This window comes from Bombina bombina, chromosome 12, assembly GCF_027579735.1.
Source record: "Bombina bombina isolate aBomBom1 chromosome 12, aBomBom1.pri, whole genome shotgun sequence".
In the NCBI taxonomy this organism is placed as follows: domain Eukaryota; kingdom Metazoa; phylum Chordata; class Amphibia; order Anura; family Bombinatoridae; genus Bombina; species Bombina bombina.
The window spans coordinates 48,227,664-48,244,119 of NC_069510.1; the positions used below are offsets into that span (position 1 = coordinate 48,227,664).

Here is a 16,456-nt window from a genome sequence, read left to right on the forward strand (position 1 = left end):
TTTTTTTTTTTTTTTTTTTTATAAGTGATGACTGAAACTACCGTTTATTTTTAAACGCTCAGATTTACCATTACTTTACACTATAGAAAAAAGGAAAATTCATAACGCATGCAAACTAAAATGACATAAAAATAATTTTAAATCCAGATTTTAACATAACAAGTGACCGAGTCTAAAAACAGCTTGCATCATAGACATTCCAAACAAATGTCCCTCAATTCCCAAAATAATAACCAGTGCATCCCTATTTTTGACACAGTACAACACCATTTTTAAATTGATTCAGCAAAAAAAAAAAATATGTAGCTAAATAAGAATCAACTTCTTAATAATGTGTGACTATACTTCTCAACAGTGATTATAAGCCTTTAAGGGACACCGAACCCAAATGTTTTCTTTCGTGATTCAGATAGAGCATGCAATTTTAAGCAACTTTCTAATTGACTCCTATTATAATTTTTTCTTTGTTCTCTTGCTATCTTTATTTGAAAAAAGAAGGCATTTATGCTTTTTTCTTGGTTCAGAACTCTGGACAGCACTTTTTATTGGTGGATGAATTTATCCCCCCATTCAGCAAGGACAACCCAGGTTGTTCACCAAAATGGGCCCGGCATCTAAACTTACATTCTTTCTTTTCAAATAAAGATACCAAGAGAATAAAGGAAAATTTGATAATAGGAGTAAATTAGAAAGTTGCTTAAAATTTCATGCTCTGACTCTTGGGTTCAGTGTCCCTTTAAGGGATTGGGTAATACGGTTCTTACATTAAATGTAATAAAAAAAGAAAGAAAAAGAAAGAAAGCAAGAACATATTGAAGAATGGCCACAAGATGATGCACCCCTTAAGGGTAAATTTCAATAGTAAATGTGTGATCACATGATGTGTCATAAGATGTACTTTGGCATTATGGATTAATTACAGTAGTGCAATGAGGGTTACAAATTCACCCTGTTTTTAGGGATCAATTACAGTAGTGTTAAGGATAATATTATTATTATCATCATCATTTATTTGCACAGCAGTGCAAAACCCCATTGCAGTAGTGCAAAGAGGGTTACAAATGCTCCCAGGTTTTAGTGACCATTTACAGTAGTGAGAAAGCGGTTACAAATACACCCTGATGTTAGTTATAATAAAAGGGAATAAGATGATTAATTCTAAAATTAGGGATAGAGGTCACATGATAGACCCAGGATAAAAGGGTCAGTAGAAGGGGCTAGGCATGGGTCCAGATGATGCATCCTGCAGTTTGGGTATCAGTGATAATGGGAGAGGGGTGTCACATGATGCATAAACAATTAGGGTTCAAGAGAAGTGGGAGGGATTATGAAGGGGATTCATAATTAAATTATGCATCTTGGGAATTCAGGTGTCAATGACAGTGGGAGGAGTTAAGAGAGGGGGTCATCACAGGAGAATTTTGAGGTGACTGCCACAGGGACACTCACCTCCGGTTGTCTCGTTGTCCCTCAGCTTCTGTTCTAAGTCTCGGTGTCGTGCCACCTACTTATCCTCTCGTCGGTCTCTTACACAAGTTCACTCTGTTCTGACACTTTCATCGTTCCGCCCATTGACATCACCGCTGGGGTGTGGTTTTAGATTTCTATGAATGAAATGCTCCTATCTGATACGCCCACCAACCAATAACATCGTAGTGTTTCACTCCCCCTTTTTCTGATTGGACAGCTCTAATTCTACTGCGAGGCTTGACACGCACGGAAGTCTAAGGATTTCGCCACGTTTTGTGCGTGTCGGCAATTTTACGTAAAGGTTGTTTTACTACAACTGCCGAAAGTGAGGCGTGGTGAGGGGGTCAGCTGAGGATTCCCGTGACTCCCGGTGGATCACGGAAGTGCTGAGTGAGGCCAGGACTTGACATGTTTGGGGGAGACGAGGATGACGCTGATTTTTTTGTCCCCCACTGGCGGGTGTGAGTGACACTTTCACAGACTGAGTGACTTAAATGTCCTGCATTTATATTGATGCTAACAGAAAGTACATTTTTGCGTACTGTCGTATTCATTATCATTTGCTGATAGGTACAGTTTTTATTGCTGCGTTAAAGGCACATGAGACCCAATTTTTCTTTCTTTCATGATTTAGAAAGCATGCGTTTTTAAACAACTTTCCAATTTACTTCTATTATCTAATTTTCTTCATTCCTTTGATATCCTTTGTTGAAAAGCATATCTAAATAGGCTCAGTAGCTGCTGATTGTGTGACTGTACATAGATGCCTAATAATTGGCTCACCCATATGCATTGCTATTTCTTCAACAAACGATACCTAAAGAATTAAGCTAATCAGATAATAGAAATAAATTGGAATGTTGTTTAAAATTGTATGCTGTATCTAAATCATGAAAGAAAAATGTAGGGTTTCATGTCCCTTTAATGTTCGTAGCCTAATAGAGAGAACTTTTTTTTTTTCTTCTCTAATAATGTTCCATGGTTAAAGTGAAGGTCCATTTGATGAATTAGTGGCCGGTTTTTTAATAAACCTATTAAAAACAAGGGCACTTTAATTCATCAAAATTGACATTTCACTGTTTTTTCAAAAACTTACCTTTTTAATCCTGGCATCCGCTCCAGCACTTTCTCCGCCCGTCACAAGCCATCTTCGCCGTCCAAAATGACGAATCCGGCTTCCTCCAATCACAGCGTTGCATCAGGCCAAGATTCCCCCCGGGGGGAAGCTGTAATTGGAGGAAGCCGGATTCGTCATTTCTTACGTCTGCAAAGACTTCCGACGGCCGGGGGAATTGCTGGAGCGCCATTCAGGATTAAAAGGTAAGTTGTTTTTTTTAAGAAAACAGTGAAATGTCAATTTTGATGAATTAAAGTGCCCTTGTTTTTAGTAGGTTTATTAAAAAACGGGCACTAATTAATCAAAATGGACCTTCACTTTAATAATGACTGATTATTTTAATAATAATGTAATCTGCAGATTGAGTTTTTATTGCAGTATTATTGGTTTACAGGGACAACTCTTACAGCAATATAAATATTTACTGGCTTATAAGAACAGCTACCACAAATGGCCTTTGACAGAAATACTGTCCATTTTCCTGATGGGGCAACTTTTAAAGGGCCATAAATACCCAAATGTTGAAACACTTGAAAGTGATGCAGCATAGCTGTAAAAAGCTGACTAGAAAATATCACCTGAACATCTCTATGTAAAAAAGAAAGATATTTTACCTCAAAAGTTCCTCAGTAGCCACCTCCCATTGTAAAGGATTTCTAAGCAGCATTTTAGTGTGTCTGTCCTAGGACAGCTGAAGGGATGAGCATCGTCCTCTCTCATCTTATTTCACCAATCAGGTAAAGGAAGCTTACTATGAAATCTCATGAGAGTTAAGTCAAATCTCATGAAATCACAGTAAGAGTTCATAACCTCAGCACTGCTGATGCTGATTGGCTACTGTTCATTTCTTCATATTTTTTTTTTTTTTTACCTGCAGCTGGGAGTAGCTGAGTATAACTTTTTACACAGAACTTACTCTGCTGAGCTGAGGATATTGAGAGGTAAAATATCTTCTTTTTTTACATAGAGTTGCTCAGGTGATATTTTCCTGTCAGCTTTTTACAGTTATACTGCATCAGTTTCAAGTGATTTAGCTTTTGAGTATTATGTCCTTTTAATTGTTGTACTAAAGCTATAGGGGAAACTCTTGCTGCATTGTTGGCATACAGGGATCTTTTTTTTTTCTGAAAGTTACAGCACTTTTTTATTTATACTTATTTCTGACTGAAAAATCTGTTACTGCAGTATTAATGGGACAAAATATACCCATTGGCTAACTTTGTTGTGTAAAAAATAAAGTTATTTTACCTCAAAATTTCTTCAGCACACAATAGTAAGTGCTGATTGAACAGTTTCTCTTCAGCTAATGTCAGAAGTATGTTGGGGGGAAAAAAACAGCCAATCAGCTTTATCATTGCTTATGCCACACTTTGCTTTACTGTGATCTCATGAGATTTCAATGAAGTCTCACAAGATTTCATAGTAAACTTCTTTTTTTTTTTTTTTTTTTTTTTTCTTTTACTAAGGAGGGAAATAAAATGACTGTACCTTGCCAGATGCATGCTCCCTTGCAAGTCACAGGAGTAAAATCCTGATTGGCTGCTTAAAGTCTCTTTAGAATGTGGATGTGGCTACTGAGGAAATTTTGAGGTAAAATATCTTCCTTTTTTACATAGAGATACTCAGGTAATATTCTATAGTCAGCGTTTTACAGATATGCTGCATCACTTAAAATTGCTTCAATATTTGGGTATCCTGTCCCTTTTAGGGGGGCGATTTATCAAGCTGAGGCGGACAGGGGCACATATATGCACCCCTGTCCCGCCGCAGCTCGCCTCTGGCGGTCTGTATTCTCCTGGAGGTAATTCAGCATTGCACACGAGAGCTATTTTGCACTCGCGTGCAATACCACTCCCTGCCCACGTGCGGGCAGGAGCTGTCAATCTCTCCGGACGGACAAGAGGAGGCGAAGAGGTTAGCAAAACAGCGGTCTAATGACCGCTGCTTGTTAAATACGGCGTGCAGGTTCATGTGTGAGAACCTGCAACCGTAGGGGCTCAAAGGCTGGCGAAAGCCTTTGATAAATCGACTCCTTAATATCTTTGGATGAGACAGGCAGCAACTACAGCAGTCTGAGGCAGCTTAAGTGCAGTATTCATTGTCTGACAGGAACCAGTCTTTCTTTTTTTATTAATGGTTATTGAATGATTGAGCAACTCTTACTCCACTTGATGACCGAAAAAGCTCCTACTTAAGTATTAATGCCAATTGTCTGTCAGGGATAACTCATACTCCTGTATTAATGCTTATTTGGCTTAAAGGGACATCTCAAGGTATTAAGAGCTTTCTGTTAATATTTTATTAAAGGGATATGAAAAAGTACTCTCTTAGTTAAAAATAAGTAAATTCTATAACTAAAAGAGTACTTTTTCATATCCCTTTAATAAGATGTTAACAGGAAGCATCCAGTAGTCTGACAAGAGGAAGTAGGTTTCTAAAATCTAGGAGCGTACACTAAAAAAGACACTACTGCATTTTAAAATTATTATTATTATTATTATTATTATTAAAGGGACACTAAACCCATTTTTTTTTCTTTCATGATTCAGATAGAGCAGGCAATTTTAAGCAACTTTCTAATTTACTCCTATGAACAATTTTTCCTTTGTTCACTTGTTATCTTTATTTGAAAAAGCAGGAACCTATGCAGGCCCATTTCTGGTTCAGCACCCTGAGTACCTTTTGCTGATTAGTGGCTACATTAAGCCACCAATTAGCAAGTGCTACCCAGGTGCTGAGCCAAAAACGGTCCGGCTTCTAAGCTTATATTCCTGCTTTTAGAATAAAGATAGCAAGAGAATGAAGAAAAATCAATAATAGGAGTAAATTAGAAAGTTGCTTAAAATTGCCTGCTCTATCTATCTGAATCATGAAAGAAAGAAAAAAAAGGTAATTTTTTGAAGAAAAAGAGTGAAATGTCAATTTTGATGAATTAAAGTGCCCTTGTTTTTAATAGGATTATTAAAAACCGGGCACTAATTTAATCAAAATTGACCTCATCTGTGTAATTTTGTGGGTAACCTTTTCCACTCATGGCTATGATAGGGAAATTACTAAGATAAGAGAACCTATTATATTTGGAAGCACAGTAAAGCATTGATGTCTAACTGTTCAACTACACAACGTAAATTAGAGTCAGATGCTTCTTCCTAATGTAATTAATGTGTACAGCATCAAATACGGATTTACAACCCTAGACACAAGCCTGTCACTCGCCAGTTTGGCGATGTGGTGGTCTTAGTGTCTGAGCTTTTCTGTTCGGATCACCAGAGGTGATAAATATTACATAGATGTGAGACTGGGTTTATTACCAAACTCTGAGTCATCGGAAAAGAGCAAGACATGAACTTTTCACAAGACAGTAAGGACCTAAGCAGCATGGACAGAGCGTTGAGAACGGAATACTTCTGGCACGAAACACACGGGTTAGTCTGGTTGCTCGTCTTATGTACTAGAGATCTGGCATCTTATATTATGTTGGAAATCTAGTTACCAAGCTTGGCGCTTTGTCCAAATAAATCAGCTTTAGTCACTTTCCTTTTCTGCACCCTGTTCCAGCTTAAGTTAATTTAAAGGAACAGTGTACTCTAAAATTGGATACCCATTAAAGGGACATTACCAACATTGCTATATTAACATACTTTATAACCTCTATCTTTGCCTGTTTCTAAGCCCCTGCAGATTTCCTCTTAGCTTAGTGCTTTTTATTAGCTTTTTAAAACTTGCACAAAAACTAGACAGTGCTAGTTCATGTGTGTAATTTAGATAACATTGTGCTCACTCCAATTATGCAAAACTGGGGAATAGGTTACAAAAGGAATTATGGTTTAAAACCATAGACTGTCCATTTAATGTGTTTGCAATGACCTTATATTCCAGCTGCAGAGTTTAACTGAAATGTACTGAAAATGGCTTCTTTGTTTAATTTTTGTACAGATACAAAATCTTTTATCCAAACTGCTTGGGACTAGAAAAAGTTTGGATTTCTGAATATTTGTATCTTTAAAATGGGACAGTTTGGGGATGGGACCAAGTGTAAGCAAAAATATATTATGTCATTTAGACAATATTTACATGTTATAATACAGCTTATACATGTAACCTTAAAGGGACACTGTAACCAAAAATTTTCTTTTGTGATTCAGATTGAGCAGGAAATTTTAAGCACCTTTCTAATTTACTCCTATTATAAAATTTTCTTCATTCTCTTGGTATCTTTATTTGAAATGCAAGAATGTAAGTTTAGATGCCGGCCCATTTTTGGTGAACAACCTGGGTTGTCCTTGGTGATTGGTGGATAAATTCATCCACCAATTAAAAAAGTGCTGTCCAGAGTACTGAACCCAAAAAAAAAAGCTTAGATGGCTTCTTTTTCAAATAAAGATAGCAAGAGAACGAAGAAAAATTGATAATAGGAGTAAATTAGAAAGTTGCTTAAAATTGCATACTCTTTCTGTACTACAAAAGAAAAATTTTGGGTTCAGTGTCACGTTAAGGCAAGTTTTATATCATTTTTAATACTTTTGTATACATAGTACTGTCAGAAAGAAAGTACAGTACTGTAATCAGAAAGGTAATAGACTAGTATTTTTTTATTTATTAATATTGAAAAAAACAAAAAATTAAAAATAAAAAAAGTTTGGATTTTTGAATTTTGGATTTGGAGATTTGAATCAGTATAGGAAATAGCTGTTTAAACAAATTTAATATGGCGGAGCTTGCAGAGAAAGCAGACTTTGTTTTATCTCTCTGTATAACCCCCCAGAGGCAGAACTTTTCTACTCTTTCTTCAATGAGATTTTTTTTTTTTTAAATAAAATAAAAAATTATGCCTTTACACTAAAGCACCAGCTCAATTGCAGTGTGTTGATTAACTGGAGAATAAAGCAATTTTTAAAGTGATATAATATAATGCAGCAGAAGCGGAAAATTGCAAATTGGCAGCAGACAAAAAACGTTAAGTTTGTAAAATGTTTCTTGAATAAGTTTGTTTGCTTTTTCTCTTGGCCTAACATCACAAGTCAGAGCTTTGCAGACCGGGTAAGGCTCGGGGGTGGGGGTTGAACAAAATCCTGACAGCGAATCAACAATAAATAAAAACTTACACAGCGCAGCCAGAGCACAGCTGTTTGAAGAGAGGTAACTTTTGTGTGCACAGCCATTCTATTAGAAGAGCGAATGTGCCGGGTTGTGACTTTAGAATGCGACTATGATGAGAAGCGCATGCGCGGTATGGATTGGTTATCAGACAGTTGACGGACGTCTCTTCCGTTCGCTACTCTGATGAATTTGCTCTTCTGACAGAACAGGGGCAGCACTGCAAAGTCCCTGCATGTGTTCTGTTCTTTCTGCAGACTTGCTGCACTTTATGCTTTATTTTCTCTCTGCTGATTCTTGTTTACATAGCTTTTTTATAGAGTTTATAGTATTAAAGGGACAGCAAAGTTACAATTTAACTTTCATGATTCAAGAAGAACTTGTCATTTTTAAAATGTTTCAAACTACTTCTCTTAACTGCTTTTCTTTGTTCTCTTGGTATCCAGTGTTGAAAAGCATACATAGCTAGGCTCAGAAGCAATGCACTACTGTGAGCTAGCTGCTCTTCACTGTGTTCAGCTAGGCACCAGTAGAGCATTGTTCTCTTTCAACAGTGGATGCCAAGAGAATGAAGCAAATTTGATAATATAAGTAAATCTGAAAATTGTATTTGTCTGAAACCCAATTTTTTCTTTCTTTCATGATTATGTCCCTTTAAAGGACTGGTAAACACAGTAGATTTGCATAATCAACAAATGCAAGAGAACAAGACAATGCAATAGCACTTAGTCTGAACTTCAAATGAATAGTAGATTATTTTTTTTTCTGACAATTTTAAGTTATGTCTATTTCCACTACCCTGTACCATGTGACAGTCATCAGCCACTCACAAATGCATACACGTACCATGTGACAGCCATCATCCAATCACAAATGCATATATGTTTATTCTGTGATTTCTTGCACATGCTCAGTAGGAGCTGGTGACTGAAAAAGTTTAAACATTTAAAGACTGTGCACATTTTGTTAATGGAAGTAAATTGGAAAGTTGTTTAAAATTGCATACTCTATCTGAATAATGGAAGTTTAATTTTGACTTGAGTGTCCCTTTAAGGTATATTTCTAAACTCTGTATGTTTATTTTAGAACATTTTTGCTGTGAAGAAGGGGCGGGTTATTGCTGCAGACACAAATCCACAGTTTTGAGAACTACAAACCATGGTTATGTGATAATATCTTCAAGATAGAAAAAGTGGCTAAAATAATTTTACAAAAACCTCTGGAGAACATGACATTGTGAATTATTTAACATTGCAGCCATGAGAATACGGAATCTTGCTCTATAATTAAAAAAAATAAAATAAATATATATATATATATGTATTTCAGGATGAATAACATTTAGATTATAATGTATCATAAATAGAAACTATCCTTAGATATATTTTTCCTCCAAAAAAAAACCCATTTTATTTAAAAATAAATAAATCTTATTTAAAGGGACAGTTTACTCAAAAAATGGCTCCTCTTTTTAATTTGTTCACAATGATCCACTTTACCTGCTGGAGTGTATTGAATTGTTTACAAGTATTTCCTTTACTCTTATAGTAGCATTTCAAATAATTGATTTAGCCTGTGGTATCCCCACCTATTCTGAAAGTTTCTGGTCTTAGGTCCACGCTATAGATAAGTTGTGTAAACACAGCCAGCAGAAGAAATTACACTCCCAGTGGTGTATAGAAAAGAGAAGGTAATAAAATGATAATTTTCCATTGTTCTCTCCAAGTATTGATGATTGGTTTATGGACAGATATAAGATAAAGACGCAGGTATATGTACACAATGTGATAAAGTAATGAGATCTGATTTATACCTACAAGCTCAACCCATTTTATTAGGTTGGGGCTTCAAAACACAAAAGCAGCTATTTCATATACACAAATAAACCTTATAAAGCAAATTCTCGTACATTTTATACTGGGCAGTTGGTTAAAAAAAAAAAATAATTGGAAACACATTAAGGGAAAAACAATTTTACAATATACTGTCCTTTAATTTTTTATTTTTTTTAATTATTGATTTTTATCCACCCTGGTTTATGGAATCTGGATACTTACGTAATTCTGTAAAATTGTATTACTTTGACAAGCCTTTCAGTTTACTTTACAATAATAGTTTTTGTTGCAGGAATTGCGGACGCTTTTGTTAAGTACATTAACAAATTGTTGTTTTTCTTAGGGCAAAACTGGCGTCTCTGTTTGGTCTGGACCAAGCTGTATCTGGAGGAGGTAATGAAACCTTTCAATATACAGCACCCAAACAACCAAAGAAGAGCCATGGAACTTCTGGTAAGAACACTTTTTTTTTAAATTATTTTAGAAAAGCACATATCTAACCTGTTCTTAATATTTCACAAAATAGCCAGGGCTCATTATAGTGAGGAAATGAAATGCTTGAATTGGTAATGTTACTTAGGTAGGCTTAGAAGCTGCTGATTGGCAGCTTTATCTATCCAAACTGCCTGTATCTGTATTTTACAGCTTTTTGGAATACCATCTTAACAAACTGCCTGTATCTGTATTTTACAGCTTTTTGGAATACCATCTTAACAAACTGCCTGTATCTGTATTTTACAGCTTTTTGGAATACCATCTTAACAAACTGCCTGTATCTGTATTTTACAGCTTTTTGGAATACCATCTTAACAAACTGCCTGTATCTGTATTTTACAGCTTTTTGGAATACCATCTTAACAAACTGCCTGTATCTGTATTTTACAGCTTTTTGGAATACCATCTTAACAGTTACATGCAGTTTGTTAATATGGCATTCATCTAAAACGTCTTCATAGTTAAATGCAGGCACTAGTGCAATAAAATGCTGTAACACTTTACAGCGATTTAATTTTTGCATTTTTAAATCTTATTTAGATCACTAAAATATGGTAAGCAACAAGAGGGATCATCTGTACTGTACAGAGGTTCCTAACTCTACATTAACCAGTTTTCTTTAAAAACAAAATTGCTCAGTATCTCCCTATGAGCTTGTTAAGATCATAAGCAGGATTCTTGGATAATTTAGAGAAATAAATCAGTTTGAAGCAATAGTGTTTTTTGTTTCTTAGGTTATTCATTCTACTGTTATATTTACTGCATCAAATGACTGAGAGAATAATTTGCCCCTTGGAGATTGGCTGTTAAGCGGCATGTGATCATATCTGTAGGGAATTATACAGCTTCTCGTTCTGTCCTGAGGACATTTTCAGTAAAGCAGCAATAGTGTAGTGCAGGACTATAATTGTCATAATTGCGAGCAATGACAGAGACATAAAATATGTAATTACTATTTCTTGCAGAAGATTAATATATTAGCAGTGTGACATCTTCTTTGCTGCAGTTATTTTCAGTGGTGAAACTACCACCCCCCCACCTAACACTCCGCTTGTTTTTTCTAGAGTCAATCCAGATTTGTTGCTAGAATAGACCAGACTTGGCCACGATCCATTTTCTCAGCAAAACTGAGGAATAGATTTGTTGCAGGGTTAAAGGGCCATGAAACCCCCCAAAATGTGTGCTCTGTCTGCAGAATAGGGACAGAACTGTGTTAGCCAGTCTATTAAATGACAGTAAACATCTTTGTAAGAAAATAACAGATATACAGGTGATACATTTAATAGCTAACTCATAATGAATACAACTCCAAGCTTTCAGGACACTGAGGTCCCTTCGTCAGGCTCTGTCGGAATCACAAAAGAAAAATGTGGGTTTCATATCCCTTTAAGTTTGTAAAGTCTGCATTGCACTCTTCCATTTCTCAGAATTGGGAAAACCCACAATGTTCAGAATTAAATGTAAAAATTGCAATATATATATATAATTTTTTTTTTTAACTACATATGACTAAGCAACAGTATACAACAGTTTTCCTATAACTGCATGTAATAGACACTACTATAAACAATATGCTCAGATACTGATATACAAATCCAGTATAAAACCTTTTAAAAACTTACTTAGAAGCTCCCAGTTTAGCACTGTTGATGAGATTAGGCTGGGACACCCAATGAAATGGGCTGGGAAAACAAGAAGAGCAAACACGCCCCCCTTCACTGCATATGAAAAGAAAGATAACATAAACGGGAGTCTGTAGGTGTCAGTATACATCTGACGCTTTGGGGCTTGGTTAGGAGTCTGATAATCAGCACAATGTTATTAAAAAAAAAAAATAAGCAAACAATACATTGTTACAAAAACACTTCCAGATGGGCTATATAAATGGATCATCTACAAAACATTTATGCAAAGAAAATTCTAGTGTACAATGTCCCTTTAAACACTCATTACAATGCCACAGTGTTATGTCCCTTGAAGGTCACATGATTGAGGATGTTTTGCTTTGGGCAATAGAGATTATTATCTTTATTGTATGAGAATTAGAAATACAAATATTACTATTATGCTTAGAAGCTTATTGCTCCATAGTCCTTTATACTACTATCCTTGATCTGGAATCAGTCCAGTGTATAAAAGAGGAAGAAGCAGAAAGGGCAGTTCTTTCATTCTACAACAGAAAAACAAGACATGGGGGTAAATTTAACACATGATACACTGCAGCAAATCATGTCCACCCGGCATCCCTCAATGCCGATGCATACGCTGTCGGCATTTAACATTGCTCAAGCAGTTCTTGTGAAATGCTTGTGCAATGCCACCCCCTGCACATTCGCGGCCAATCATCCCGATTGTATCTGACTGGGATGATTGCTGTCTGCCACCTCAGAGGTGGCGTACAAGTAAAGGAGCGGCGGTCTTATGACCACTGCTTCTTATCTTAACTTATGCTTCTGGCGAGCCGGAAACTTCACGGGTAGAAAACAGCATCCGCTGTAGGGATAGACCAATATAGTTTTTTTTTTCTGTTTTTTTTTTCAGGGCCGATAGCGATTATTGGCCGTCTTTCAGGCCGATAACAGATATCAGGAGCCGATATTCTGTAGCATGTAATTTAATGTGCTATGAGCCTATGAGGTCACAGTTGATGCCAATTTTGTAAATTGGCATCAACTTTGACCTCATTCATAGCACATTAAATTTTACAGGAATCAAAATAGAATTTGCAGCAATGTAAAAAAACAACAACTATTCAACACTAAAGAAAGCAGCTGCGAAATATTATAAATAATTACTACAGTGGTACAGTACAAAGAAACACATGTATGTTGGACAAATTTATGCTTGTTAACTACCAAAAAATCATTTTTACTTCTAAATCAGTAGTGACAGCAAACATTAATTAGTTTTAATATAATTCCAGTATATGAAGTCAGGAGTCATATGTAATTTAAGTGACACCTCATTTCCTTTTTAAGTGCTTAACTACCAAACAGGGGGATATATATATATCTATATCTATATATCTCTATATCGTATTTTACGAACTGGCCGTATAAGACGACCCCCTACTTTTCATTTTAAAAATATAGGGTTTGTGCTATACTCGCCGTATAAGACTACCCCCCTTACCCCCTCAATGAATGCAACAAGCACACCAAATAAAAATTTAAAAACATCAGATTTCATTTCAATATGGTAAATTTAATTCAAATGCTTATGACATGAAGGTACATAGCAGGAAAACTCTCACTTATAAACATAAGGCTGTTTGCCATTAAGCATGTAAACTCACTTATAAACATAAGACTGTTTGTCATTAAGCATGTAAACTCACTTATAAACATAAGGCTGTTTGCCATTAAGCATGTAAACTCACTTATAAACATAAGGCTGTTTGTCATTAAGCATGTAAACTCACTTATAAACATAAGGCTGTTTGCCATTAAGCATGTAAACTCACTTATAAACATAAGGCTGTTTGCCATTAAGCATGTAAACTCACTTATAAACATAAGGCTGTTTGCCATTAAGCATGTAAACTCACTTATAAACATAAGGCTGTTTGCCATTAAGCATGTAAACTCACTTATAAACATAATGCTGTTTGCCATTAAGCATGTAAACTCACTTATAAACATAAGGCTGTTTGCCATTAAGCATGTAAACTCACTTATAAACATAAGGCTGTTTGCCATTAAGCATGTAAACTCACTTATAAACATAAGGCTGTTTGCCATTAAGCATGTAAACTCACTTATAAACATAAGGCTGTTTGTCATTAAGCATGTAAACTCACTTATAAACATAAGGCTGTTTGCCATTAAGCATGTAAACTCACTTATAAACATAAGGCTGTTTGCCATTAAGCATGTAAACTCACTTATAAACATAAGGCTGTTTGTCATTAAGCATGTAAACTCACTTATAAACATAAGGCTGTTTGTCATTAAGCATGTAAACTCACTTATAAACATAAGGCTGTTTGCCATTAAGCATGTAAACTCACTTATAAACATAAGGCTGTTTGCCATTAAGCATGTAAACTCACTTATAAACATAAGGCTGTTTGCCATTAAGCATGTAAACTCACTTATAAACATAAGGCTGTTTGCCATTAAGCATGTAAACTCACTTATAAACATAAGGCTGTTTGCCATTAAGCATGTAAACTCACTTATAAACATAAGGCTGTTTGCCATTAAGCATGTAAACTCACTTATAAACATAAGGCTGTTTGCCATTAAGCATGTAAACTCACTTATAAACATAAGGCTGTTTGCCATTAAGCATGTAAACTCACTTATAAACATAAGGCTGTTTGCCATTAAGCATGTAAACTCACTTATAAACATAAGGCTGTTTGCCATTAAGCATGTAAACTCACTTATAAACATAAGGCTGTTTGCCATTAAGCATGTAAACTCACTTATAAACATAAGGCTGTTTGCCATTAAGCATGTAAACTCACTTATAAACATAAGGCTGTTTGCCATTAAGCATGTAAACTCACTTATAAACATAAGGCTGTTTGCCATTAAGCATGTAAACTCACTTATAAACATAAGGCTGTTTGCCATTAAGCATGTAAACTCACTTATAAACATAAGGCTGTTTGCCATTAAGCATGTAAACTCACTTATAAACATAAGGCTGTTTGTCATTAAGCATGTAAACTCACTTATAAACATAAGGCTGTTTGTCATTAAGCATGTAAACTCACTTATAAACATAAGGCTGTTTGTCATTAAGCATGTAAACTCACTTATAAACATAAGGCTGTTTGTCATTAAACATGTAAACTCACTTATAAACATAAGGCTGTTTGTCATTAAGCATGTAAACTCACTTATAAACATAAGGCTGTTTGTCATTAAACATGTAAACATAAAACAGTGCAAGTGGATTAAACTTTTAGGAGGAAGATAATAAACAATAGAGAAAGAGCAAGTGCCGGGCAAGTCGCCCATCATACCGTAACTTCAAGCTACCGTATTTTTACCAGTTTTGCTGGCATTACAGTTTCCCTTTAAAAGCCTTCAAAATCCTCCTGTTCGTCATCTGATCTCATAAATAAATCAATGATATCTTGTGATACATTTGTAAGGCAGTCGTCGTATGGATCTAATTCCGTATCAGATGGTGTGGTCTCAGCTTCGGCTTCCTCTTCATCTTGCCACAAGTAGTCATCCTTCATACCATCTAATGAATTTGATATGCCACACTTCTTGAAAGACCTGATTACTGTTTCTGCATTAATATCATTCCAGGCTTTTAGGACAAACTTGCATAAAACATCTAACTGTGGAGCACGCATGTTTCCTCCCTTTGTGAATGACTTTTCGCCGCTAACCATCCACTCATTCCACTGTTCTCGAATGCGATCTTTAAATGGCTTGTTTAGGCACACATCCAGTGGCTGTATCAACGATGTCAATCCTGCAGGAATAACTGCTGCATCTGTGTTTATTCTTGCCAGCCTTTGCTTGGTGCTGGGAGTTAAATGAGCCCTGAACATATCCCACACCAGTAGACTATGTTTTTGAATAAGTCCACCTGGTCACCTGCTCCATACATTATCAAGCCATAGCTTTACCCCTTCTTCATCCATCCAGCCTTTTTCATTCACATGTACAAAACAACCAACAGGGAACTTGAGTTTCGGCATTGTTTTCCTTTTAAAAATAATCATTGGTTTAAATTTGGCGCCATCAGCTGTGCATGCTAGTACTACTGTAAAACTGGACTTTTCATGTCCTGTTGTTTTAATTAAAATTGTTTTTTCACCTTTTTGATGGACAGTTTTATTTCCAACCATATCAAAATTCATGGGAGTTTCATCCATATTTCCAATACTAAACATATAGCCATATTTATTGCGCTGTTTTATTACGTATCGATGGAAACTATTTACTTTGGCATCAAGATCTGCAGGTAATTTTTGTGCAATTTTCGTCTTTTGCCTCAGTACCAGATTATGCCTTTCCAAGAATCTACTACACCAGGATACAGTGGCCTTAAATCCGTTGCTGTGATCTGGGTTAGATTTGGCCCACTGAAGTGCAAACAAACGTATTTTATTTCGTGTCACCACATAACCGTTTTGGCGATGCTCGTTCACCATGTCTGCAACATGTTTTTCGACTTCTGGCCAATGTGGGATACCTCTTCTTAATGCACACTTACCCCTTGGCATACTCTTTAATGCTTTTTCATTTGCTTTCTAGTTCCGAACCATCTTTTCTGTTATTCCATATTGTCTTGCAGCAGCACAATTATTATGTTCCATGGCAAAGTTTATAACTTTAAGTTTGAAACTGACTTCATATTTCTTTCTTCTTGCTTGTAGAGCCATGACTGCTAGCTACCATATGTGTATACTGTACTGTATGTACTGATGTTGTACTGTAAAAAAAAAGTTACAGTAAAATGAAGTACCGGT

General features: G+C 35.8%; 1 protein-coding gene across 1 annotated transcript in view; it reads left to right on the top strand.

The window, feature by feature from the left end:
- The first annotated feature begins 1,878 nt into the window (after window positions 1–1,878).
- FKBP15 (FKBP prolyl isomerase family member 15) overlaps window positions 1,879–16,456 on the top strand; it is a 115,253-nt gene continuing 100,675 nt past the window's right edge. Inside the window, 3 exon segments of the mRNA XM_053695685.1 lie at window positions 1,879–1,908; window positions 1,910–1,929; window positions 9,863–9,972. Coding sequence (XP_053551660.1) covers window positions 1,879–1,908; window positions 1,910–1,929; window positions 9,863–9,972 — 160 coding nt within the window.